The sequence below is a fragment of the Selaginella moellendorffii genome, unplaced genomic scaffold (genome assembly GCF_000143415.4).
Source record: "Selaginella moellendorffii unplaced genomic scaffold, v1.0 SELMOscaffold_32, whole genome shotgun sequence".
Taxonomy (NCBI): domain Eukaryota; kingdom Viridiplantae; phylum Streptophyta; class Lycopodiopsida; order Selaginellales; family Selaginellaceae; genus Selaginella; species Selaginella moellendorffii.
In genome coordinates, this window is record NW_003314293.1 from 650,092 (window position 1) to 669,536 (window position 19,445).

The following is a 19,445-nucleotide window of genomic DNA, read 5'->3' on the forward strand; positions in this document are numbered from 1 at the left end:
TTAAGACTGACAGGCCAATTCTCATATTAAAAATTTCATATAGAGTGAGGTAGTCAGCTATTTCTTCAGTGAGTAGATTACATACATCATACAAACACATATCTAAATCCTGTCAATACTGTATAATTATGGTGCTTCTCACATTAGAGGACATTATTGTTACATGATTAATATCTTGGAGATAAACTTAGAAGAAACTTTGATTGAAAATATGCCCTTTGAGCCGAGCTAGCTAACTGTAAGATATAATTTGTAGAATATACTATAGATCATAACACTTCTAAGGAATTATTAGCTATGCTGGCCTAAATAAAATTAAATAGATGTTTTAGTGTGATAGAGAAATATGGAAAATACACACACATAAAAAACTTAATAGAAGGAAATTTTCCAATTTTCTGGGAAGATTTATATGATCCAATGAGGTGATAGCACAGCTCTCAGAATGTGGAGCAGCATTGGTGGAACCACGGCAGACACAAGAGGACAATCCAAAACCAGCTGCTGTGGGATGAATTGGCCCTTAAAAGATGGCTAAAAATTACCATAAGATCCAAGATTCTAAGATTCAAGATGTTTAACCCCTAGAAAGTAAAATAAATGCTTAAGCTTGTTTCCATATTAGGGTTCGTCCATGGCCGGTGATTGCTGGGTCGCTTGTGTTGGCGGTGACAACACGAGCTGGGCCAAATGCCGCGTGAATCAGCGGCAGCAGCTGCTGCATTGGGTGGAGGCGGGGCGAAATTTCTTCCACTGGCTTGTTGCGCCCGAGGAGGATCGGCGATGGAAAGGTGTGCATTTCGCCAGGATCGCTGGCGACAAATCCCTGATCGGCACCGGCGAGTCCCTGATTGCCACTGGCAAGTCCCTGATCGCCACTAGCGATTCCCTTCCGCAAAAATCTAGCGCAATTGAGCCGTTGCCACTGGATGATTACGATGTGAGTCTGTAAGTGCCAGCCACTCTTCTCTCTATCGTTCTCAGTTGGAATTAAACTTCCAGGAGCTACAACCGGATTTAACTTCGCTACAATCTCCTGTGACAAGAGAAGATCTGGGACGAGCTACATGGACTTTTCTTCACAGTCTCGCAGCTCAGGTATATTGGATCCCCCGAATTTCTTTGCTCTTCCGAACGAAAGTTTCTTTGGATTTGCAGTATCCAGATAAGCCAACACGACAGCAGCAAAAGGACGTGCGAGAGCTTATGGCGATCATCTCGAGAATGTATCCTTGCAAAGAATGCGCGGATCATTTCAAAGAAGTGCTCAAGTAAGCTAGAGCTTTTACTTCGCTGTTAAAAGTCTTTCTTTTTTTCTTTTTTCCTGTGTAGATCGAATCCTGTCCGCGCTAACTCTGGCGTGGATCTATCGCAGTGGATGTGTCGAGTACACAACATTGTCAATAGAAGGTAGAGAGTATCTGAAAGTTCTTGGTTTTGCATAACAATTTTGATGCGCACAGTCTTGGAAAGCCTCAATTTTCTTGCGAGCGTGTGGATGCGAGATGGGGTGCGCTCCACTGCGACGGCGCTTGTGATGTTCATGGCCGCCTACACAGCATGAAGAGCTGATCTTACGTCGCCCTGAGGTCTAGTATATCAAGCAAATGGTTTTCAATGTCTTTTGGAGAGCTCCAGAGATGGAGGTTGGCTTTGAAAATCTCACGATTGTTCTCTATATGCTTTGCCAGGGGAAATCTATAGCCAGAAACGAGAAGGAAAGTTAAAAGCATGAGTTGTTCGATCAACTTACTCGACTCGAGCAAGAAGATGGTCGTTTACTTTGAGCCGCAGAGAAGGGCAGATATCTCCTCGACCATCTCCAATGTAAACTACTCGATTTTCAGCTGGTTTGGAGCTGAGAATTCTATCGAGAATAAGACCCTGGAATTGAAAAAGAATTGGAAAACGAAGAAGAAAGAACTTTGTATGTATTTAGGCCTACCTTGCACATATTTGGAGGACAAATCAAGCAACCATGAGGAACTTCGGAAGATTGATACGGCCGGACTCTAAGCAGGCCATGATCGTCAAGACTCGCGGGATTTGTGTGAATCTCGGAGAAGAATCGAGTGAGATTGAAATTGTCGAGGATAGTTTGGATGAAAAGCGTGTTGGCATCGCTAATAATCTGGAGCTCGTATCTGCAAGAAGTTGGATCTTAGAACTTATAGAGTGGATCAAGGCAAAGTTCCCGAAAGAACTAAGTTTATAAGAACGAATCTCACCCAGCTGCTGCTACTGCTCTGATGGCTCTCGACATGGAGGAATCGAGCGGGATTGTTCGCAAGCTCGCTTCGATCTCGGCTAGAGTTCTTCCTCGAGACATGATCTCCACCATCATAGTATCCTGCCAAGAACAAGAGAGAAAGTTCTTGACAGACAGGAGAGAAGAAAGAATTCATCGTTACCATTAGATCCGTCCAAGGGAGACTTCTTCGCAAAGAACGCATTAGATCCGAAGCGCCCATTTGCTCCACCACGAATGTATCACTGTTACAATTGATGAGGCTCCAGTCGAAATCAAACACCACAATGGAGCTCGCCATGGCCTCGAGAGAAGCTCTCGAGAACTAGTCTACTGAGATTATTCGAAGAGAATCTTCCTTCCTTATATTTGGGTTTAGGGTTTTTTGGGCATCAATGCTCGTTGCCGCCACTCCGGGATCGTTCGCGCTCTCCCGATTGCTCGCCGCGAGGCTGCATTGCGCGCGATTCGCACCGCGCTGCTCGATGTGCGCGCTGCCGGACGCTGCCGCGAGGAAGCGGAAGAGGATGGATGTCGAAATTCGCGACACGGTGAAGCTAAGCGCCGAGGAGGAGAAGATCTTTGACAGGCTCCTGGCGGTCGAGCGGCATTTCGGCCTAGGAACGCAGCTGCGCGTCGCCGGCGGATGGGTTCGTGACAAGGTGAGAGATTCTAGTCCCAAACGAAGAAAATTGGTTTGATTCTCGTGTTCTTCCAGCTCCTAGGGAAGGATTGCTACGATATCGATATTGCGCTGGACAACATGCTTGGTCGCGATTTCTGCGAGAAGGTGAACGAGTATTTGAAGAGCATTGGCGAGGAGACGAAGAGCGTGGGAGTGATACTGAGGTAAGCGTCTATAAGTTTTTCATGGAGACAACCTTTTCTGTCCTTTTGTTTCCCTCCCAGCAATCCTGATCAGTCGAAGCATCTAGAGACTGCAAGAATGAAAATCGAAGATGTTTGGGTTGATTTCGTCAACCTTCGAGCAGAGACATATGCTGATGATAGCCGGATCCCTTCTACCATGGTAAGAATGCTGCTTTTCGAGTCCTTGTATCTTTTGCTTCTGGCTACAGGAATTTGGAACTCCCAAGCAGGACGCAGAGCGCAGGGACCTGACGATAAACAGGTAAACTTCGTCCCAACTTACAGCGACCTGACTTCCAATTTGGCAGTCTGTTCTACAACATCAACACTGGGCACGTTGAGGACCACACGGATAGAGGCAAGTGTGTTTTTAGCTGCAAATCGGAAACTCCATTTATTCCCACTCTCAGGTCTTCGGGACTTAAAGGTCGGAGTAATCGCAACACCGCTTGAGCCACACGTAACCTTTCTCGACGATCCGCTGCGTGTCCTGAGATCTGTTCGATTTGGTAAGAATGTTGTTTGATACTTCAATATTTATCTCGGGAAGCAATTGTTTTTCCAGCTTCACGCTTTGGTTTTGAGCTTGAAGACGATCTTCGGGCCGCGGCTTCCACGGGTGAAGTGAGGGATGCTCTCGAAAGAAAGATAAGCAGAGAAAGAATAGGCCATGAGGTATACCCTTGAATCTCCCTATGAAACATCTCTGATATCTTTCGTTCGATTGAATCAGGTCGAGCTTATGCTTTTAGGCAATGATCCGACTCAGGCGATGGAACTCCTGCTTGACTTGAAGCTCTTTCGATCTGTTTTTACCCCACCGGCACCGTTGTTAGTAGATGGATGGGAGAGGTAGACCGTTCAATGGTTTTGGTGTTGTGCTTATTGGTTTGCAATCTCCAGGTTGTGTGTGCAGCACATTCACGCTGCATGGGACGTTCTTCAGCTCGTCAATGTTAAACTGACCGTAAGCTCGATTAATTTTAAAGTCACATATCTGACTAGCAGCTTAACTGGCAGGCAGAGCATAAGTTGAAGTTCTTGCTAGCTGCCCTCCTCTTTCCATTACAGGATTCAACATACGAAGGAAAGAAGCGGAAGAAGGCTAGCAGCTATGCTCAAATAAGTCGTTTTACTGACTGTTCCAGCTTTGCAGTTTCCAAGCACAAGCTTCATCATACGAGAGTCTCTGAAACTTAAGAATGCTGATGCGGACGGAGTAGGTTCTTCATGTATATCGATATTTGCTACTAACACATTGTTTCAGGTTGTGGACTTGCATCGATCCGCCAGAAAGTTTGACAGGCTCGAGGATGTTCTTCTGTCAGATGCTGCTGAAGTAATTACCGCTCATGCCGCCGCAAACACTCGGGAAGAAGTCCAAAGACTAGAAGCAGGTGACGCTTTTGCTTGGGTTTGTTCCTCATGCGCTGAGGATCGAATTTTTGTAGGATTGGAACTCATGGAAATCAAGGAGTTGTGGCGGGCAGCGTTAGTACTCTCGTCACTCAACGACCTGCTAGAAAACCAAGCCTGGGATGCGCAAGAGAAAGCAAAGGTGTGCACTTCCGTCATGGACTTCATCTCGAAGCAAGGTAAAGTGAACTTCATATGTAGTGAGCACGGTGCGAGTGAAATATACAGGATTGGACGAGTCATGGAACACAAAGCCTCTTCTGGATGGAAAGGAAATAATGGCGGAGTTCCAGCTCAAGGGAGGCCCTGCCGTGAAGCACCTGGTAAGTAAATAGATTATAATCCACTTTGGTTTCCACTCATGTATTCGAGCAATGCAGAAGGACTTGTCAATCCAGTGGCAGCTCGCACACCCGACTGGAACAGCGGGAGAGTGTAGAGAGTGGCTCAAACTAGAACACGCGAAGGGAAACAAGTAATCTGCGCGATTCACCGTCCAAGTGAGTGAAAGTTTTCCCAGTTTCGTGCTCAAGCTCTTTCCATTTCCCAGATTTTTGCGAAGAATACAACCATTGCTAGCTACCAAAGATTTAAATCAAGCCAGCGTCTCGTGAATAAACTGCGCGATATCACTCAAGCACTGGCGCGACGATTTGAGGCGATAGAAGATGTGGAAGACATGAACTCCACGCTTATACAAGAGAACCTTGACCTTCTTCCCGGCGGCGGCCATCCCTTGCGCGTAGCTCATCTGTGCGTCCTTGAGGAGATCATACTCGCCAACCAAAACCAAGCTTGGCGGGAGAGGAAGCGCCGTAATGTCCATCGATCGTGGGCCGAACACGTTGCAAATCGGGTGGTCGCGATCTTCCCCGTCGGGAAGATAGGCCCGCCAATACCAGTCGGTCATCTCCAGGCTGATTATGGGCCCATTCCGGAGCACAATCTCCGAGGGGCTCCTCTCCTGGCTGCCAAAGAAGGGCTGGATGAGAATGCTACCTCTCACGCGCAGTGGATCCAGTAGGGCTTGCTCCTCGGCGATGGCGGCGCGGCACACGACGAAGTGGGCGATGTTGCCGCCGGCCGAATCGCCGCTGAGGAAGCAGCGCGAGAGATCGGCCGAGGCTGGGAGGGCGTCCCTGGCTTCCTTGGATCGCAGCCATTTGAGGAAGTGGAAGCAAGAATCGTGCACGGCGGGGTAGCGATGCTCGGGCGCCAGCGGGTAATTCACCGAGACGACGATGCAGCGCGCGATCTTGGCGAGGCGGCGGCAGAAGATGTCGTAGAGGAGGAAATCCGGGCGGAGGACCGCGAATCCGCCGCCGTGGTAGTAGATCACGACGGGCAGCGACGCGGAGGAGCTAGTGTTCTTGGCGGCGTCGTCGGGGATGAAGAGCCTGGCCCAGCAAGAATCGCCCAGCGATGGCGCCGCGATGTCCCTGGTGGAGACGCCGTAGATCGGGATGGAGAGGGCGGGGAAGCGAATCTCCTCGATGCTGCCCAGCCAGCGGCGGATGGTGTAGTCGCTCCGGCGGATGAGCGCGTTGGCAGTCTTGATGAGGCCGGAGAGCAGGCGAAGCGAGAGCGGCAGGCGCGCGCCACCGCCATCGCAGAGCGCCGCCGCCATAGCCAAGAGCTTCCAAGAGCTTCCAAAACTTGCGAGTGACGAACAAGGAAAAGGCCAAGAAGTAATGAACCTGGGCGGGATCATGGCAGTCGATTATTGCAAATTTTCGGCCACTTATCCGCGAGACTTGCCCGAAATGGAGATTAATTTTTCGCGTGTTCTTCGCTGGGGATTCTTCCATTCTCGCGGTGGATTCTTTGCGAGTGTTCTTCGCGGGGGATTCTTTGCGAGTATACGTTCGCGACCAAGACGTAGGCGCGGGGGTCTCGCCCGAGAACGCGATTTGCCGCCGCGACAACGCTGCCAAGATCGTCCTGGCTCCGGCACGCCGCCAGGAAGCACGACCACTCCCACAGATCGGGCGCAAAGGGCATTGCTTGGATGAGATCCCTGGCGCTGGCCAGGTGCCCCGCGCGGCAGAGGAGATCCACGACGCAGCAGTAGTGCTGCTTGGTGGGCGTGATCGCGAAATCGGTGGCGATGGAGCGGAATCGCGCGCCGCCCACCTCGGGATCGCCCAGATGCCCGCAAGCGATGAGCAGCGATGCGAGCGAGGTCTCGTCCGGGGGGAGAAATTCGAGGTTTAGATCGAAGAAGAGGGCGAGGACGTGATCGCTGTGGTGCCCGGTTTGGGCGTAGGCTGCGAGCATCGTCCCCCAGGAAGCGATGCTTCTCTCCGGCATTTGCGAGAACAGATCTCGCGCTTGCTGCAAATGCCCTCTCTGAGCGAATGCGAGGAGGAGCTCGTTCCAGGAGATGAGATCTCTCTCCGGGATCGAGTCGAAGATCTTGGTGGCCGCCGGGAGATCGCAGGCGCGCGCGTAGGCGAGGAGGAGGGAGTTCCAGGCAATGGTGTCTCGCTCCGGCGCAGCGTCGAAGAATCTCTGGCATAGATCGGTGTCTCCGGCTCTGGCAAATCCCGCCAGGAGCGAGCTCCAGGAGATGAGATCCTTCTCCGGCAGGCGATCGAACAGGCACTTTGCTTCCTCGATCTGGCCGGATTGGGCGTGCGCGGCGATCATCGCGTTCCACGAGACGAGGCTCGAGAAGGGCATCGCGGCGAAGGTCTCGATCGATTTGGGCGTGTTTCCGGCGCTGGCGTAGGCGCAGAGCATCGCGTTCCAGGCGACGAGGTCGCGCTCGCGCATCACCGAGTGGAAGATCTCCTCGGCTCTGGCGATTTGGCCGCTGTGGGCGTAGCGCGCGAGCATCGCCGTCCAGGAGACGGTGTTGTGGATCGGCATTGCGTCGAAGATCTCTCTCGCGGCGTCGGGATTGGGAGAAGCTCCCAGGATCAGGGAGGAAGATACAACATCGTGTTGCGGCATTTGCGAGTAGAGTTCTTGAGCTTGCCCAAAATGCCCTCTTTGGGCATATGCGTGGAGCATCACAGTCCACGAGACGAGATTCACGAGCGGCATTGCATCGAAAATCTGTTTGGCTTGCGTAGATCTCTCCTTTTGCGCGTAGAGATTCAGGATCGTGGTCCATGAAATGAGATCTTTGCCTGGCATTCGAGCAAAGAACTCGTTGGTTTGCAGCAAATGCCCTGTTTGGGCATGTGCTGCAAGCATCGAGTTTAGCGCCACCATGTTCCACTCGGGCATCCCGTCGAAGATCGTCTTGGCCTCGGCGAAGAGCGCATTGCGAGCGTAGCACGAGATCATCAGCGCCCACGAGAAGCAATCCCGGTCTCGCGGATCGATTCGTGCGAAGACCGCCGCGGCATCGAGCGGGCTGCCGTGGCTGGCGTAGGCCTGGATGAGCTTGTTGAGGACGAAGAGATCCGGGCGATGGATCCGAGCGTGGATTGCTCGCAGCTCCGCGAGGCTGGCGCTGGCAGCGATGGCGCGCACGCATTGGGATCGTTGCTGGAGCGTAGAGGGCGCATTCATAGAAAATCAAGCTTAATCGTCGCTAGATCTGGCCGAGAAGCGCGAGATCCTCGTGTGGATTCGCTAGTCCCAATCACCAGTATAGTAGCTCTAGACTAAAGGCACTGCGTTCTTGGTGTTTTGTCTTCTTCGTCGTTGTCAACTAAAGGATGTGATCGTCGTTCTATTGCTGTGCTAGGTCTTTTATTTCGTTGTGGGAGACATGGCGCTCGACGACGGTCTCCCCTCGCGCAAGGAGCTCCGATTCGCTGTCAATGGCAAGCTCGTCGTCGTCCGGGACGCTGATCCGCGCGCCAGCCTCGGGGATTTCCTCCGCGATAATCTGCTGCTGCGAGGTTTGAAGATGCCGTGCCGGCAAGGGGGATGCGGCGCTTGCACCGTCGTGATTTCCTCGCCTAGATCGAGCGATGGGGTGCTGCTGCGGCACAGGCCGGTAAATTCGTGCCTCCGGACGCTCTGCTCGGTGGATGGGATGCTCGTCACGACTGTGGAGGGGATTGGGAGCTGCAAGGGTGGATTGCATCGCGTCCAGCAAGCGCTCGTCAAGCACAATGGCTCGCAGTGTGGATTTTGCACGCCTGGCTGGGTAAGCTAGCGACGTATGATTATCTTGGATTTTTCTTTCTTGTTCATCACAGGTGATGAATATGTATGGCTTGCTGCTTGAAACTCCAAATCCTCTGCCGCAGCAAGTGGAAGATCAGCTAGATGGAAATCTTTGCAGGTAAGGTGTTGTTCCTCCATTTTCCAAGATAGTTTCTTACGTGGGTTTTGTGTGAAGGTGTACTGGATATCGTCCCATTTTGGATGCTTTCCAGTCTCTCGCGTGTTCTTCCGGAGATGGATGCAGCGCAGGAGACATCGAAGAAGTACCAACGTGTAAGAACTTGGCTTCGCTTCGCCAAGACGACGAGCTCGAGATCAGCAAGGGTGGAGTGACGTGGTTCCGAGTCTCGTCCTTGACATCGCTGTACAAGGTTCTCAGGAGCAATGCCGTTCACGACGTGCAACTCGTTTGTGGGAACACGTCGAGTGGAGTTTATCCTCGACAGTTCAAGAGCGTTGTTGTGGACATCAGCTGCATTGACGAGATGCGGCGTGTTAGTATCGACAGTCGTGGCATCCGGCTCGGTGGCGCAGCTTCGTTGAGCGACATGGAAGCAGTGCTGAATTCGAAGAAAGAAGTTTCTTCGAGCTATCGGTCGCTCTTGCAACACGTGAAACGGGTATGTTTCTTTCGATCATCTCTTTCCTCGTTCTAACCAAAGGTATGTTGTGGCACAGATCGCTACACATCAAGTTCGAAACATGGGAACTGTTGCTGGAAATCTCATGATGACGTATCAAAATCTGGGCTTCGTATCGGACGTAGCAGTCCTACTTTTTGCCGCTGAAGCAATTTTGACGATCGCTCTCTCCGATGCAGTTCGGAAAGATTTGACCATCGAAGACTTTTTCAAGCTCCCGAGCGTGGACGAGATTGTCATTGTGGAAATTTTTCTTCCTTTGCTACCAGAGAGTGTACGATTTCTCACCTATAAAGTTGCTCTCCGGCGAGTGAACTCTCATGCTCTACTGAACGCTGCATTCAGGTTCGACGTCAACAGTAGCAAAGGTAGGCAATTGTTTACTCCTATACTTCATACATCCCAACCATGGCTCCCGTCTCAGGCTTGATTCAAAGCGCTCCAGTCATTGTTTATGGAGGAGTTGGTCATTTCCCTGTCCGAGCTAAAAATGCAGAAGCTTTTTTGTGGGGAAAATCTTTCACGGATCCCCAGGTACTCCTCTGCTTTCTTCTATCTATTCAGATTCGATTCTGTCCACAGGTTTGCGACAGTGCTCTCGAAATACTCCAGAAAGAGATTGTTATGGATCCTTCTTATGGAAACACAAGTTATCGCACATCTTTAGTGGCAGCATATTTCTACAAAGCGATATTGTCTTTGTGGCCTAAGGATCGCGTTCCCAGCACGTTGCAGTCGTCAATCTCAGAGGTTTCGGATGAAATGTCTATACCTTGCTGATTTATTCACGTCCTTAATTTTAAATATGCAGTTCTCCTGGCCAATTACGTCTGGAACAAAAAGCTTTGATAAGGTACACATGCTGGTCTTGTTAGCTTGTGCGTGATCTCGTGTTTGGATTTTAAATGACAGGGCGACCCCTCACAATATCCTGTCTCCAAACCTCTGCCTAAGTTATCTGCAATGTCACAGGTATTTTGCTCCAAAGGTTTTTTTGTTGTAATCCTTGTGCAATCCAGGCTTCAGGAGAACTGAAATATGTGAATGATTTCAACTTTGGGAACGAATTATATGCAACATATGTAATTTCTACGGTTGGAAATGCAAAAATAAAAAGCATAGATCCTGCGAGAGCACTCGCAGAAAACGGAGTGGTAACATTTATCTCAGCTGCAACTTTAGCGGGTGCTGGATACAACAACAAAGTGAAGTAAGTTCAGCTTTACGATTTCTCATGCTTTATAGAAGAGTCATGGTACAGTGAATTCGAAGAAGTGTTTGCTACAAGCGACATTCTTTACTGTGGCCAAGCAGTGGGACTTGTTGTTGCGAAGTCGAAGGTGCCTTTCTTATTTACTGTTTTTCTTATCTAACAGAGACTTACCAGAGAGTGGCGGATTATGCTGCGACATTAGTTGACGTGCAGTATATGGATATCAAGAAACCAATTATTACAATAGAAGATGCTGTTTCTGCCAATTCTTTCTTTCATAACAAGGACAGAGAACTTGAATTTCAACAAGGTACACACGCCACTTTTTAAGTCGACTTACCTGTTTTGAATCATTCACAGGATCCGTGACGGAGGCATTTAGTGATTCGGAGGCAATTCTAATAGAGGGCCAGGTATTTGAGGATTGAGAAACTTGTCTGTGCCAAACTAAACGCATTACAACAGGTCAGCGTTGGCAATCAGTACCATTTCCATTTGGAGACCCAACAAGCAGTATGCGTACCGTCAGAGGATGGTTTCATTGAAGTGTACTCGTCCACTCAAAATCCCTCGAAGGTATGTGATGCCATGATGCATTTCTTATAACAAAATCATTTTGGAAGGTCCAAAGCTGCGTCAGTGCTGGACTCAATCGACCTCAACACAAAATTACGGTAAGTTTAACTTGTCTCCCTCTGTTTCTTGTGAACTAGGTTCTTTTCTCAGGTATCTGTCAAGAGAATTGGAGGAGCATATGGGGCGAAAATCAACCGGTCATTGTTAATTGCAATGGCTTGTGCGTTTGCGGCAGACTTGCTCAAGAGGCCCGTACGACTTGTTCTGGATCTTAGCACCAACATGCAGGTTGACATTTTCAATATATTAGTTTCTCCACTTAAAAATGCCACAGCTTGTAGGTGGTCGCAGTCCTTACTTTTGCAAATACAAGATCTCTGCAAGAAAAAATGGTCAAATCACTGGCGTGAAAATGGATATTATCAACAATCATGTGAGCTCTCAAAACTTGTCTCTATTTGTTTGATGTTTCAACCTGAACAGGGAGCTCACTTCGATTTTGAGTATCCAACTGGTTCCACGCTACCAAATTTTATAGATGGCGCTTACAAAATTCCGAACTGGGATCTAAAGACGAAAATTGCACGGACAAATACACCAGCTTGCACATATATGCGTGGCCCAGGTTTGCAAAAAAGTATTTTATTTTTTCTGAGATCCTTTTGCAGTTTTCGTTGAGACCACCACTATGATTGAAACGGCATTAGATCATGTTGCATTTACTCTAGGCCTTGCTCGTGATCAAGTTCGCGAAATTAACATGTACGAGAAAGGCGACGTTTCTTTGAACGGGCAACGGCTTAACTATTGCAATGCAAAGTTAGTGTTTGACGCTATCAAGGTAATGTTTCACTTTTTAATATTCTTTTTCTGGTGCATTACCTCTCGAGCTTTTAGGAGTCAAGTAACTATTTAATCCGTTCGAAGCAAGTGGACGAATATAATTCGAGCAACCTTTGGAGGAAGCGTGGAATATCAATTGTCCCTGTGAAGTTCATCGCAGAGTGGCATGGCCTCCAGCATCTTGCTCTAATCAATGTGCATCCGGATGGAAGCATCAGCATCCATCACTCTGGATGCGAGATGGGACAGGGCCTTGACGTGAAGGTTGCTCAGGTGTGTAAACGTGTCGCTGTTTTGCTTTGTTTATCTCGTATGCTGGTTGGATTCTTTTCAGGTAGCAGCTATGACCCTTGGATCTCTGCAAGTAGATGTCTCCATGGAAGATATTGCTGTGCACACAACTACAACCACCGTCGCCAACAACGTCGCGGAAAGTGGTGGCTCCGTAGCTTCAGAGTTATGCGCAAAGGCCGTGCATGTAAGCTTTAAGAATTCACAGATCTGGATTTGTACTCACATATTCTCGCAGGATGGATGCACTCAACTCGTCGACCGTCTTCGTGGAGTGAAGACCATGTTGGTCTCGGGATCAAAGAGTTGCTCCTGGAAGGATCTCATCAGCGCTGCAGTGAGCTCTGGAGTTGACCTTCAAGCCCGCGGCCGCGTGTATCCCGCTGCCGCTGAAGACGGTCCTTCCCAGTAAGTGTTCCTTTTACTTCCCGAGTTTTGTGCTCTTACACACTTCCAAACAGATACACGTCGTTCGGAGCCGGCGTCACAGAAGTGGAAGTTGACATTCTGACGGGTCTGTATTTTGTGTATTATGGTTAGTGGTGAGGTGATCGACTCATCACAAATTTGTCCTTTCTTCTTTTTTTTTCTCGTCCCGTTTCAGGAGAAACATTCGTGATCCGTGCGGATGTCTTACTCGATTGCGGGAAAAGCTTGAATCCGGCCGTTGACATTGGCCAGGTAAGACTTCTACAGCGCTAGCACTGGAATTAACAAGTAGCTTCCACAGGTTCAAGGCGCTTTTATTCAAGGACTCGGCTACTTCCTTACAGAAGAATTCCACTATGATCCTTCCACGGGCAAGGTAATTATTAGTCTCCACTGTTTTCCTCTTTTCTTATTCTTAGTTCTTGATTTATTTATTTTTCCAGCTTCTAACTGATGGAACTTGGGAGTATAAGCCACCATTTGCCAGGGACATTCCATACGAATTCAACACCGCTCTCCTCCCTAACAGTGAAAATCCTTCCGGCTTCCTTCGCTCAAAGGTACAAAACATTGTCGAACTCACTTGTTGCTAACTTGGAAGTGTCTCTAGTTCTCTGGAGAACCTCCTTATGGCACGGCTTGCAGGCAAGTTTCTCACAATCTTCAAAGAGAAAACTTTTGAGTTTGAGCTGACAAAGTGTTTGCAAATTGCTGTTTGCAGTGCCTTGCTAGCAGTGTCGCAAGCTCTCGCAGCCGCCAGATCGCAGTGGAATGGCGGCAATGGATGGTCTCCTCTCAGCTCTCCAGCAACGCCACAAAACGTAGCCCTCGCGGCTGAGTTTCCACTCTCGTCAGTGAGCTTTCGAGAGCTCTTTTCAATGAATAAATGAAGAACCCTAAAAACAGGGGAAGGCTTTTATTTTAGGGTTTATGCTTGGGGGAGAAGAATGCTCGCGGCGATTCCATCCAGGATCGTCAATCCAGGTGAAAATGCAGCGTGTCGCGGGCGCTAGCGCCGTGCCGCGCTCGCAATTATCAATCAAAGAGCGCGCGAGTCGCGACATTCTTCTTCTGGGAGTCGCGATCCACAGGTATCTTTGCAAGTGGTAGTAAGATATTTATATGATTGGAAGGTATACATTATAGGGACGAGAGGATAGATTTCTCACATCTATTCGCAAGCTCCCCGTGTTAAACACACTCTCGGGAGAAAAACAAAGGGGCAGGGAAAGAAAATATCAGCGCAACTTTACTATAGTACATAGCAGGAAAATGGCCGGGTCGACTCTCACACGTCGATCACTGTGCCTTGACTCGCTGTTGCAGTAGATACTTTTCAACGTACAGCTTCCTGGAAAACAAAGAAGCGTTTTGGAAGATCTGTTCGGCTAGATTTTGTGCAAGTTTGGGTTACCTGGCTGCACTGTCGTCTGATCGCTGGTGCTGTGTTCTTACAGGATTTTCCGTGAACAGCAGCAGTGCCTGGAGAGAAGAAGAAGAACGAGAAACGAGAAACGATCAGCCGTAAGAACTTTGAAATCGTTGGGTGTTTGGAGGCCTACCTTGATGTAATCGTTTGTGTCCAGAGTGAACCTGTGGTACATGCCGGGAGGGAGAACAACGAGGTCGCCTTTCTGGACGTAAAAGCGGATCCATTTGTCGTCGTAATCTCTGATATCCCAGTATCCTGCAAAAACAAGAGTTATTGAGTTTCGCTGAGCTCTCTTTGCTTTTCCAGAGCTTTGTACCGCTGCCATCGAGAATGAGACGGCTCTCCTCCTGGGAGTGCATGTGTTCCTTGAAGAAACCTTTCACTCTGGCGTCGAAGTCGACCATCGCTTCTCGAGAAACCGTTATGACTTCCTGCAACGAGATTGTCAAACATTGATGGATCGAAAGGAAAAAGCAAGTAGAGAACGATGGCGGCGTGGCTACGTACGGAGTATTTGTAGCCGCGGTCGCTCCTTATGTTCTTCAGCTCGGTGTCGGACTCCCAATTATCAACATCTAGCTTCCAGGTGAGAATTCCCAGGCCTGTGAAGAACCAGAAATTTTATAATGCGTTAGCTTCTCTCCTTTGCAGATATGCTACTTTCAAGACTACCATGCACATGAGAGAGAGGGATGGCGCGGTTTGGATGATACTTGTGAGCAAGCTTTTCGTTTTCGTCGGTGCTGTTGTACTCCCAGGCTTGAATCTCCGACTAAACAATCCCCCAGACAAGAGTCAGCTGCAATTCGAAGGTAGAAAAACACAAGAGCTTACTTTCGATGCTTCCATTCTGGCTTCTGTGCAGAAGAGAAGAGCAGGAGCAGAAATATATTTTGAAGATCGTGGAGGGGAAGCAGCAGATCGAGACAAAGGTGGAGTGACAAGTCGGAGGAGCTTAAACAGTGGTGCGGCCTAGTTGACTTGCTCGAGGTGGGACTTTTTCTTCCTCGCCGCTCACATTGTGTCTTCTTTTATAGATGGCTTTAACCTCGGCCAGGAACACAAGAAAAGCTCAAGAGGAAGGGGAAGACCGGTGACTGGTCCAGTGGGGGCCCCAAGGACGAGCATAAGATAACACTTCGCACCAGTGCTGCTATGACTAGTCCTAGCCGCAATGCTGGGATTTAAATGCGGGAACGAGCAAAGCACAGTAGCTACCAGCAGCGGCAGCAGAAAGAGAAAGAAAAGCAACATCTATGGTCCGGTCGCGAGCAGGAGTAGTTTGCTCTTCGCTGATTCCGAGGAAAGTTATGGAAACAGGAATGGAAGTGATGGAGACGGACGGAAAGAAGACGGGAAAAAAAGTAAAAACAAAACGAAGCAGAGTGGGGGTGACTTTAAAACTCGCGACGAATCGAAGGAGGCTGAAGAGAGGAAAGCAAAACCGACATGCAAGCTTAAGTTTCGACGTAGAAAAGGGGAGTAGTGGCTGCTGCCGGTGCGGGTGCTGCTTCACGTCAGGCAACTGATATAACGGAAAAACGAACAGAATTGGAGCAAATGGCTGGAAGAAAACAAAGAGCTGAAAATGGAGGACAAGAGATCAGGTTGGAGCGAGACGGTGCGAGCGAGTAGCATGGCGTCACGTGGGTGGATTCAATGGCCTCGCTGCATGCACATTAAATGCTCGCCAACACGCTGCTGCTGCTGCAACTTGGATCGATCGGCTGTTTGGTGGTGAGAGAGAGCTTTCCTTCTCGGACATGCTACAAACCATCAGGTACAAAGATCGCTTCTGCTTCTGCTTTTCATGCCATGCATTGATTCTCGGACGGTTGAGGCTTTTGCCCGTGGTCTTTTTGTGTTCTTTTTTTGGCTTGAACGCTTCATTTAAGTATCGTGCCTGCGTTTCTTTACTCTTTCCCCTGGCATGTTTTTGTACCATGATGGCTTCTCATTGCTTGCATTTGCAGGACAAGGGAGAGCTTCTTTTTCCCAGAGGGAGACTACTATAGCACTATCAGTTCAAGTAAAACGGTACTTGGTCTCCTGGGTAGCCGGAGTTGAGTGCTGATTTCGATGTGGTCCTTTTTCCAGGAGCCGTCGCAAAACGTCGCAGGATCTAGCGGGGTACTGGGAGTCGGCTGCCAGTTTCTACGATGCTACGCGATGTGATTGTACGAGAATCACGCTTGACAAGATCTGCGCAAACGAGAAGAGCAGGCGATTGATTTTCCAAGCCTGAAACTCCGAGAGAAACAGCATGAGAAAGTCTATGTTGTCCCCCATGTGAGATTAGCATGTGGAACCGAGCGCTCACATGTTTGTGCTCGGCTTTCTAGGCCGGTTATATTCTTTGGATCGGCATTGGGTGGCACGTATACGAGCGACGATTCGGCTTACGTACGGATCTGGTGCTTAAGTACACGAAACTAAGGAAAGATTCTACGACGGAGTCGAAGTTTACCTCGAAAGTATATGGCACGGCTTGCCAAAATAGCTATTTGCATGGCTTAAACCCCTGGAACTCCTACAAAACGCTCGCGTGAATTAAAGCCTCGCCACCACGAACTCGAAAGGGTTGATATTATAGACTCTTTGTGATTCGAGGGGAACTTATCATCACACCACCTATAGAGCATGCTTTTTCTAGTTCTAGATTATATGAGCCAAATTCTGGTTTGGTTTTCGGGAAAAGCTTTGGTGTTTTTCGTGATACTTGCAATAAATATCTAGATATGTGCATGTATTAAAATTGAATGAAGTCATGTTGTGAGGAGTCGTAGTTCAATAGTTTAGGAATTGTTTGGATTTAGTGGAAAGTCAGAAGCTACATGAAACTACCGACCATGGGCACCAGGATGAGGTTTCTTACAGTCTGATTGAGATGGGGTGTTTGGAAGAAAGGAAATGCAGGAGTTGAAGTGGCAGTTACCTGCATGATGTTTCAAGTATGGTGGTGTCAAGTCTTCCTAGAAGACTTGACAAACTGAAAGGGAAAAAGATCATGGCAAGCAGCAGATGACTTTATTGTTTGCTGGGCCTGCAATCAAGTCTTCTAGGAATGAACTCACATGCAAGTTCAAGTCAAGAAGATTTTCTCTCTTTTTTTTTTTGGTTTTCTTTTCTCTGCTATAAAAATAGCAGGATTCTAACATGAAGCCTCAGAGAAACAGCAGAGGAAGTGTGTGTGTGCCACGATCCTTCCTACAAGTAGTTGTTTATCTTTCAGTAAAAGAATGTTGATGTTTATCTTAGCCCATAAGTTTTGAGTTGAGAGTGTCCACGGCTTGAAATGTGCCACCGCCTTCACTTTGCTGACAAGAAAAAGAGAGCAAACCATGTAAATGGCGTTCATTTGTACTTAGACTTACTGCGTAGAAATTCACTGCCAGGAAGTTTGCATATCGATTTCCAGATGATTTCGCGCAAACGTCGAGCATTGCGAAAAGGGACTGGCCGTGATCTTTGCATTCCCTCGGTTCAAACGGAGTTGTGGGGAAATAGTTCTCAACGAAAAGTGAAACGGAGCGAGAAGCTAAAGGTGGCGATTCATCACGATTTCTACAACTCCCATTTTCCATCCCATCGTCCCCATCTACACAAATCACAAGTTTAACAATGACTCCACAGGAAAAGAGATGGATTTGCTGCAAGCTTACATTGATTTTCAGACGTGTATCTCCATTGGTAAGCGATGCCTTCGGTGGCTTCTTTAGCCTGTGACGAGGTGAACACGAGCAATCTCTGGTTGCTTGCAATCATGTCCGCTAGAGTTGGCCAATCTCCACCCGACTTTGGCATCTTTGAGACTGGGAACCACAACTTGTCAAGCCCGGCCGCCTTGAAGACGTTGGTCACACCATTTTGGGTGCGAACATAATCTTCAATGAAGATGGTGATAACTTCTCTAGGATTTGCTGCTAGAAAAGCCTCAACCTCGCGCAGCGTCTCTACTGCCGGTTGCTAAAGGAAAGAAGGCAAGAAAAATGTAAAACAAAGGTCCAGAGGCAGCTTAGACTTACAAAAGCCGTGAAATCATAGCATATCCCTCCAAAAGAATGGCAGAGCCAAATATCATTTTTAAAGTCGTATAAATCCAGCATCAAACCCCTCACTCCATTCTGCATAGTGGCAAAAAACAAAAGCTTCAACATTTCAGAGGATATTGAGCGAACCTGGAGCTGACTCGTGACGGTGTCATCCTGGTTAGTGGGAGCAAATCTGGGGACTGGAAATCTTTGCTTCTCAGTTGAGATTGCAAAAGAATTATGGGTGGTAAGCCATGCATACTTGTTGAATGGCAGATCTGTTCGAGCCTTTGAAAAAGTAAAAATAAATGAAAGCGTTATGGAAGTTCTAGCTAGCCAGGAACGCGTAGAATACCAGCAGCGTTGCATTAGAGCGTATGCAAATGGGTTCTATGATTCCCGCGGCTGCGCAGGAGCTACAGTGAAGACCAGTGGCACAGTCCTCGTTATTGAAACATCTCTCTCCAATCTTGCAGGAAGGATAAAGATGGGAAAAGTTTGCATGAAAACGGATACATAGGATAGAACAATTACCTTGCATGAGTGATTTGAGCATGCTTGGGCGCCAAGGAGGGAGAGGAGGAGGACCAATGGCAGCATTTCCTCAGCCATGAATTTGGTTCTAGGTTAACTCCCCCCTAGAAAAATGCCGTCGTTAGACTACACGACAATCATCTTGGACCAACAAACGAGGTTTTAATATGCTTTCTTAAATTTAATCTTAAAGAAAATATTCTTAGTATCTGCTATTTGTATTATAGATAAGTATTGGTATATTTCATAGACTTTACTTTCATACTTTAAATTCAATAATTATGCAATCTTTCCTTTCAGTTCTAAAATTAATTTCTGGGAGATTATTTGTTCTTAGCATTGAGTATCAAACTCATTAATTATCAGTTATACTTCATAGTTTAGTCCCAGTTTAGTCACAACTATTAGAAATTTTATCTTGGGTGCTATAAGAATTATTATAAAAATATACAATATTTTTGGTTTGTTTAAGCAAGACTTAGAATAAGTTTTAATATTCTAGGATTTTACCATTTAACAGTTTTTATTTATTTTATTAAATTTATATTTACAATTTATAAATGTTCCTAAATCCTTTCTAGTTTATTTTAGAAACTAAGTGTAATATGATTAATATTATGTATATAAATTATAAATATGTTTAAGAGTTAAATTTTTGGGCTATAGTTAATGTTCCTTGTTTCTTACTCAAAATAAATTGTTATACATTGCAATGTTTAATTTTCTTAATAGTAAGTGTTATTCTTACTTATTAATCTAATTGATCAAATAAAGTTTATAATTATAAGCATGT

General features: G+C 47.5%; 8 protein-coding genes across 12 annotated transcripts; 3 read left to right on the forward strand and 5 right to left on the reverse strand.

Annotated features, from left to right (window-relative positions):
• Nucleotides 1-629: 629 nt before the first annotated feature.
• On the forward strand, nucleotides 630-1,678 carry LOC9638421 (FAD-linked sulfhydryl oxidase ERV1). Of its 2 annotated transcripts, none has more exons than XM_002976791.2 (5): nucleotides 630-940; nucleotides 1,003-1,098; nucleotides 1,159-1,271; nucleotides 1,333-1,410; nucleotides 1,464-1,678. In XM_002976791.2, exons 1-5 carry the CDS (start codon nucleotides 635-637, stop codon nucleotides 1,570-1,572), a joined length of 702 nt encoding a protein of 233 aa, XP_002976837.2. In that variant the 5' UTR covers nucleotides 630-634; the 3' UTR covers nucleotides 1,573-1,678. The 2 variants fall into 2 exon arrangements, 1 of the variants encoding a protein (XP_002976837.2); XR_002993151.1 differs by having other exon boundaries at nucleotides 643-948.
• LOC9649956 (thiamine phosphate phosphatase-like protein) lies at nucleotides 1,416-2,601 on the reverse strand. Its single transcript, XM_002976918.2, has 5 exons — nucleotides 2,412-2,601; nucleotides 2,229-2,350; nucleotides 1,946-2,144; nucleotides 1,754-1,884; nucleotides 1,416-1,698 (listed from the first exon to the last, which is right to left on the reverse strand). The coding sequence occupies exons 1-5, from the start codon at nucleotides 2,547-2,549 to the stop codon at nucleotides 1,575-1,577; spliced, it is 714 nt and encodes a 237-aa protein (XP_002976964.1). The 5' UTR covers nucleotides 2,550-2,601; the 3' UTR covers nucleotides 1,416-1,574.
• LOC9638422 (putative CCA tRNA nucleotidyltransferase 2) lies at nucleotides 2,592-5,149 on the forward strand. Its single transcript, XM_024681805.1, has 16 exons — nucleotides 2,592-2,910; nucleotides 2,967-3,097; nucleotides 3,158-3,278; nucleotides 3,328-3,380; nucleotides 3,427-3,476; nucleotides 3,529-3,627; nucleotides 3,684-3,793; nucleotides 3,852-3,970; nucleotides 4,022-4,085; nucleotides 4,139-4,222; nucleotides 4,275-4,337; nucleotides 4,386-4,515; nucleotides 4,570-4,713; nucleotides 4,763-4,857; nucleotides 4,915-5,034; nucleotides 5,085-5,149. Exons 1-15 carry the CDS (start codon nucleotides 2,644-2,646, stop codon nucleotides 5,011-5,013), a joined length of 1,629 nt encoding a protein of 542 aa, XP_024537573.1. The 5' UTR covers nucleotides 2,592-2,643; the 3' UTR covers nucleotides 5,014-5,034; nucleotides 5,085-5,149.
• LOC112348733 (probable carboxylesterase 18) lies at nucleotides 5,055-6,254 on the reverse strand. The gene has a single exon (XM_024681810.1). The coding sequence runs from the start codon at nucleotides 6,243-6,245 to the stop codon at nucleotides 5,130-5,132; it is 1,116 nt and encodes a 371-aa protein (XP_024537578.1). The 5' UTR covers nucleotides 6,246-6,254; the 3' UTR covers nucleotides 5,055-5,129.
• Nucleotides 6,255-6,304: 50 nt separating this feature from the next.
• Nucleotides 6,305-8,056, reverse strand: LOC112348713 (pentatricopeptide repeat-containing protein At4g02750-like). The gene has a single exon (XM_024681756.1). The coding sequence runs from the start codon at nucleotides 8,054-8,056 to the stop codon at nucleotides 6,305-6,307; it is 1,752 nt and encodes a 583-aa protein (XP_024537524.1).
• A 108-nt stretch (nucleotides 8,057-8,164) lies between these two features.
• LOC9649957 (xanthine dehydrogenase/oxidase) lies at nucleotides 8,165-16,551 on the forward strand. Of its 3 annotated transcripts, none has more exons than XM_024681796.1 (35): nucleotides 8,165-8,642; nucleotides 8,695-8,780; nucleotides 8,838-9,282; nucleotides 9,341-9,671; nucleotides 9,728-9,837; nucleotides 9,886-10,053; nucleotides 10,115-10,156; nucleotides 10,216-10,275; nucleotides 10,323-10,513; nucleotides 10,565-10,643; nucleotides 10,691-10,826; nucleotides 10,877-10,929; nucleotides 10,982-11,092; nucleotides 11,140-11,190; nucleotides 11,243-11,380; nucleotides 11,427-11,525; nucleotides 11,576-11,717; nucleotides 11,761-11,933; nucleotides 11,990-12,208; nucleotides 12,270-12,413; nucleotides 12,465-12,634; nucleotides 12,688-12,740; nucleotides 12,831-12,907; nucleotides 12,957-13,031; nucleotides 13,099-13,215; nucleotides 13,266-13,300; nucleotides 13,377-13,746; nucleotides 13,802-14,179; nucleotides 14,242-14,337; nucleotides 14,394-14,673; nucleotides 14,739-14,899; nucleotides 14,953-15,077; nucleotides 15,125-15,867; nucleotides 16,061-16,124; nucleotides 16,185-16,551. In XM_024681796.1, exons 1-27 carry the CDS (start codon nucleotides 8,259-8,261, stop codon nucleotides 13,543-13,545), a joined length of 3,858 nt encoding a protein of 1,285 aa, XP_024537564.1. In that variant the 5' UTR covers nucleotides 8,165-8,258; the 3' UTR covers nucleotides 13,546-13,746; nucleotides 13,802-14,179; nucleotides 14,242-14,337; nucleotides 14,394-14,673; nucleotides 14,739-14,899; nucleotides 14,953-15,077; nucleotides 15,125-15,867; nucleotides 16,061-16,124; nucleotides 16,185-16,551. The 3 variants fall into 3 exon arrangements, with proteins under 3 accessions (XP_024537564.1, XP_002976839.1, XP_024537566.1); XM_002976793.2 differs by having other exon boundaries at nucleotides 14,242-14,319; XM_024681798.1 differs by having other exon boundaries at nucleotides 14,113-14,179; nucleotides 14,242-14,319.
• Nucleotides 13,752-14,958, reverse strand: LOC9649958 (1,2-dihydroxy-3-keto-5-methylthiopentene dioxygenase 2). 2 transcript variants are annotated; one of them, XM_002976919.2, is made up of 7 exons: nucleotides 14,922-14,958; nucleotides 14,760-14,859; nucleotides 14,595-14,689; nucleotides 14,404-14,518; nucleotides 14,218-14,342; nucleotides 14,070-14,137; nucleotides 13,752-14,006 (listed from the first exon to the last, which is right to left on the reverse strand). In XM_002976919.2, exons 1-7 carry the CDS (start codon nucleotides 14,934-14,936, stop codon nucleotides 13,955-13,957), a joined length of 570 nt encoding a protein of 189 aa, XP_002976965.1. In that variant the 5' UTR covers nucleotides 14,937-14,958; the 3' UTR covers nucleotides 13,752-13,954. The 2 variants fall into 2 exon arrangements, with proteins under 2 accessions (XP_002976965.1, XP_024537584.1); XM_024681816.1 differs by having other exon boundaries at nucleotides 14,404-14,689.
• A 541-nt stretch (nucleotides 16,552-17,092) lies between the features above and the next one.
• On the reverse strand, nucleotides 17,093-18,743 carry LOC9649959 (PI-PLC X domain-containing protein At5g67130). Its single transcript, XM_002976920.2, has 7 exons — nucleotides 18,653-18,743; nucleotides 18,474-18,587; nucleotides 18,266-18,406; nucleotides 18,113-18,211; nucleotides 17,750-18,053; nucleotides 17,462-17,685; nucleotides 17,093-17,404 (listed from the first exon to the last, which is right to left on the reverse strand). Exons 1-7 carry the CDS (start codon nucleotides 18,728-18,730, stop codon nucleotides 17,342-17,344), a joined length of 1,023 nt encoding a protein of 340 aa, XP_002976966.1. The 5' UTR covers nucleotides 18,731-18,743; the 3' UTR covers nucleotides 17,093-17,341.
• Nucleotides 18,744-19,445: the final 702 nt, after the last annotated feature.

Coding starts and splice junctions, on each gene's coding strand:
- LOC9638421 (XM_002976791.2), top strand. CDS start 635: ATGGCCGGTGATTGCTGGGTCGCTTGTGTTGGCGGTGACAACACGAGC. Junction 1,272..1,332: donor CATTTCAAAGAAGTGCTCAA/GTAAGCTAGAGC, acceptor TTTCCTGTGTAG/ATCGAATCCTGTCCGCGCTA. Junction 1,411..1,463: donor CACAACATTGTCAATAGAAG/GTAGAGAGTATC, acceptor TGATGCGCACAG/TCTTGGAAAGCCTCAATTTT.
- LOC9649957 (XM_024681796.1), top strand. CDS start 8,259: ATGGCGCTCGACGACGGTCTCCCCTCGCGCAAGGAGCTCCGATTCGCT. Junction 11,718..11,760: donor CACATATATGCGTGGCCCAG/GTTTGCAAAAAA, acceptor ATCCTTTTGCAG/TTTTCGTTGAGACCACCACT. Junction 12,414..12,464: donor TATGCGCAAAGGCCGTGCAT/GTAAGCTTTAAG, acceptor ATATTCTCGCAG/GATGGATGCACTCAACTCGT.
- LOC112348733 (XM_024681810.1), bottom strand. CDS start 6,245: ATGATCCCGCCCAGGTTCATTACTTCTTGGCCTTTTCCTTGTTCGTCA.
- LOC9649959 (XM_002976920.2), bottom strand. CDS start 18,730: ATGGCTGAGGAAATGCTGCCATTGGTCCTCCTCCTCTCCCTCCTTGGC. Junction 18,588..18,652: donor GCTCAAATCACTCATGCAAG/GTAATTGTTCTA, acceptor CCTTCCTGCAAG/ATTGGAGAGAGATGTTTCAA. Junction 17,405..17,461: donor TGGCAGTGAATTTCTACGCA/GTAAGTCTAAGT, acceptor TTTTCTTGTCAG/CAAAGTGAAGGCGGTGGCAC.
- LOC9638422 (XM_024681805.1), top strand. CDS start 2,644: ATGCTCGTTGCCGCCACTCCGGGATCGTTCGCGCTCTCCCGATTGCTC. Junction 3,098..3,157: donor AGCGTGGGAGTGATACTGAG/GTAAGCGTCTAT, acceptor TTTCCCTCCCAG/CAATCCTGATCAGTCGAAGC. Junction 3,279..3,327: donor GCCGGATCCCTTCTACCATG/GTAAGAATGCTG, acceptor TTCTGGCTACAG/GAATTTGGAACTCCCAAGCA.
- LOC112348713 (XM_024681756.1), bottom strand. CDS start 8,056: ATGAATGCGCCCTCTACGCTCCAGCAACGATCCCAATGCGTGCGCGCC.
- LOC9649958 (XM_024681816.1), bottom strand. Junction 14,690..14,759: donor CCCTCTCTCTCATGTGCATG/GTAGTCTTGAAA, acceptor GGTTCTTCACAG/GCCTGGGAATTCTCACCTGG. Junction 14,138..14,217: donor ACACAAACGATTACATCAAG/GTAGGCCTCCAA, acceptor TCTTCTCTCCAG/GCACTGCTGCTGTTCACGGA.
- LOC9649956 (XM_002976918.2), bottom strand. CDS start 2,549: ATGGCGAGCTCCATTGTGGTGTTTGATTTCGACTGGAGCCTCATCAAT. Junction 2,351..2,411: donor TCCCTTGGACGGATCTAATG/GTAACGATGAAT, acceptor TGTTCTTGGCAG/GATACTATGATGGTGGAGAT. Junction 2,145..2,228: donor AGAGCAGTAGCAGCAGCTGG/GTGAGATTCGTT, acceptor AACTTCTTGCAG/ATACGAGCTCCAGATTATTA.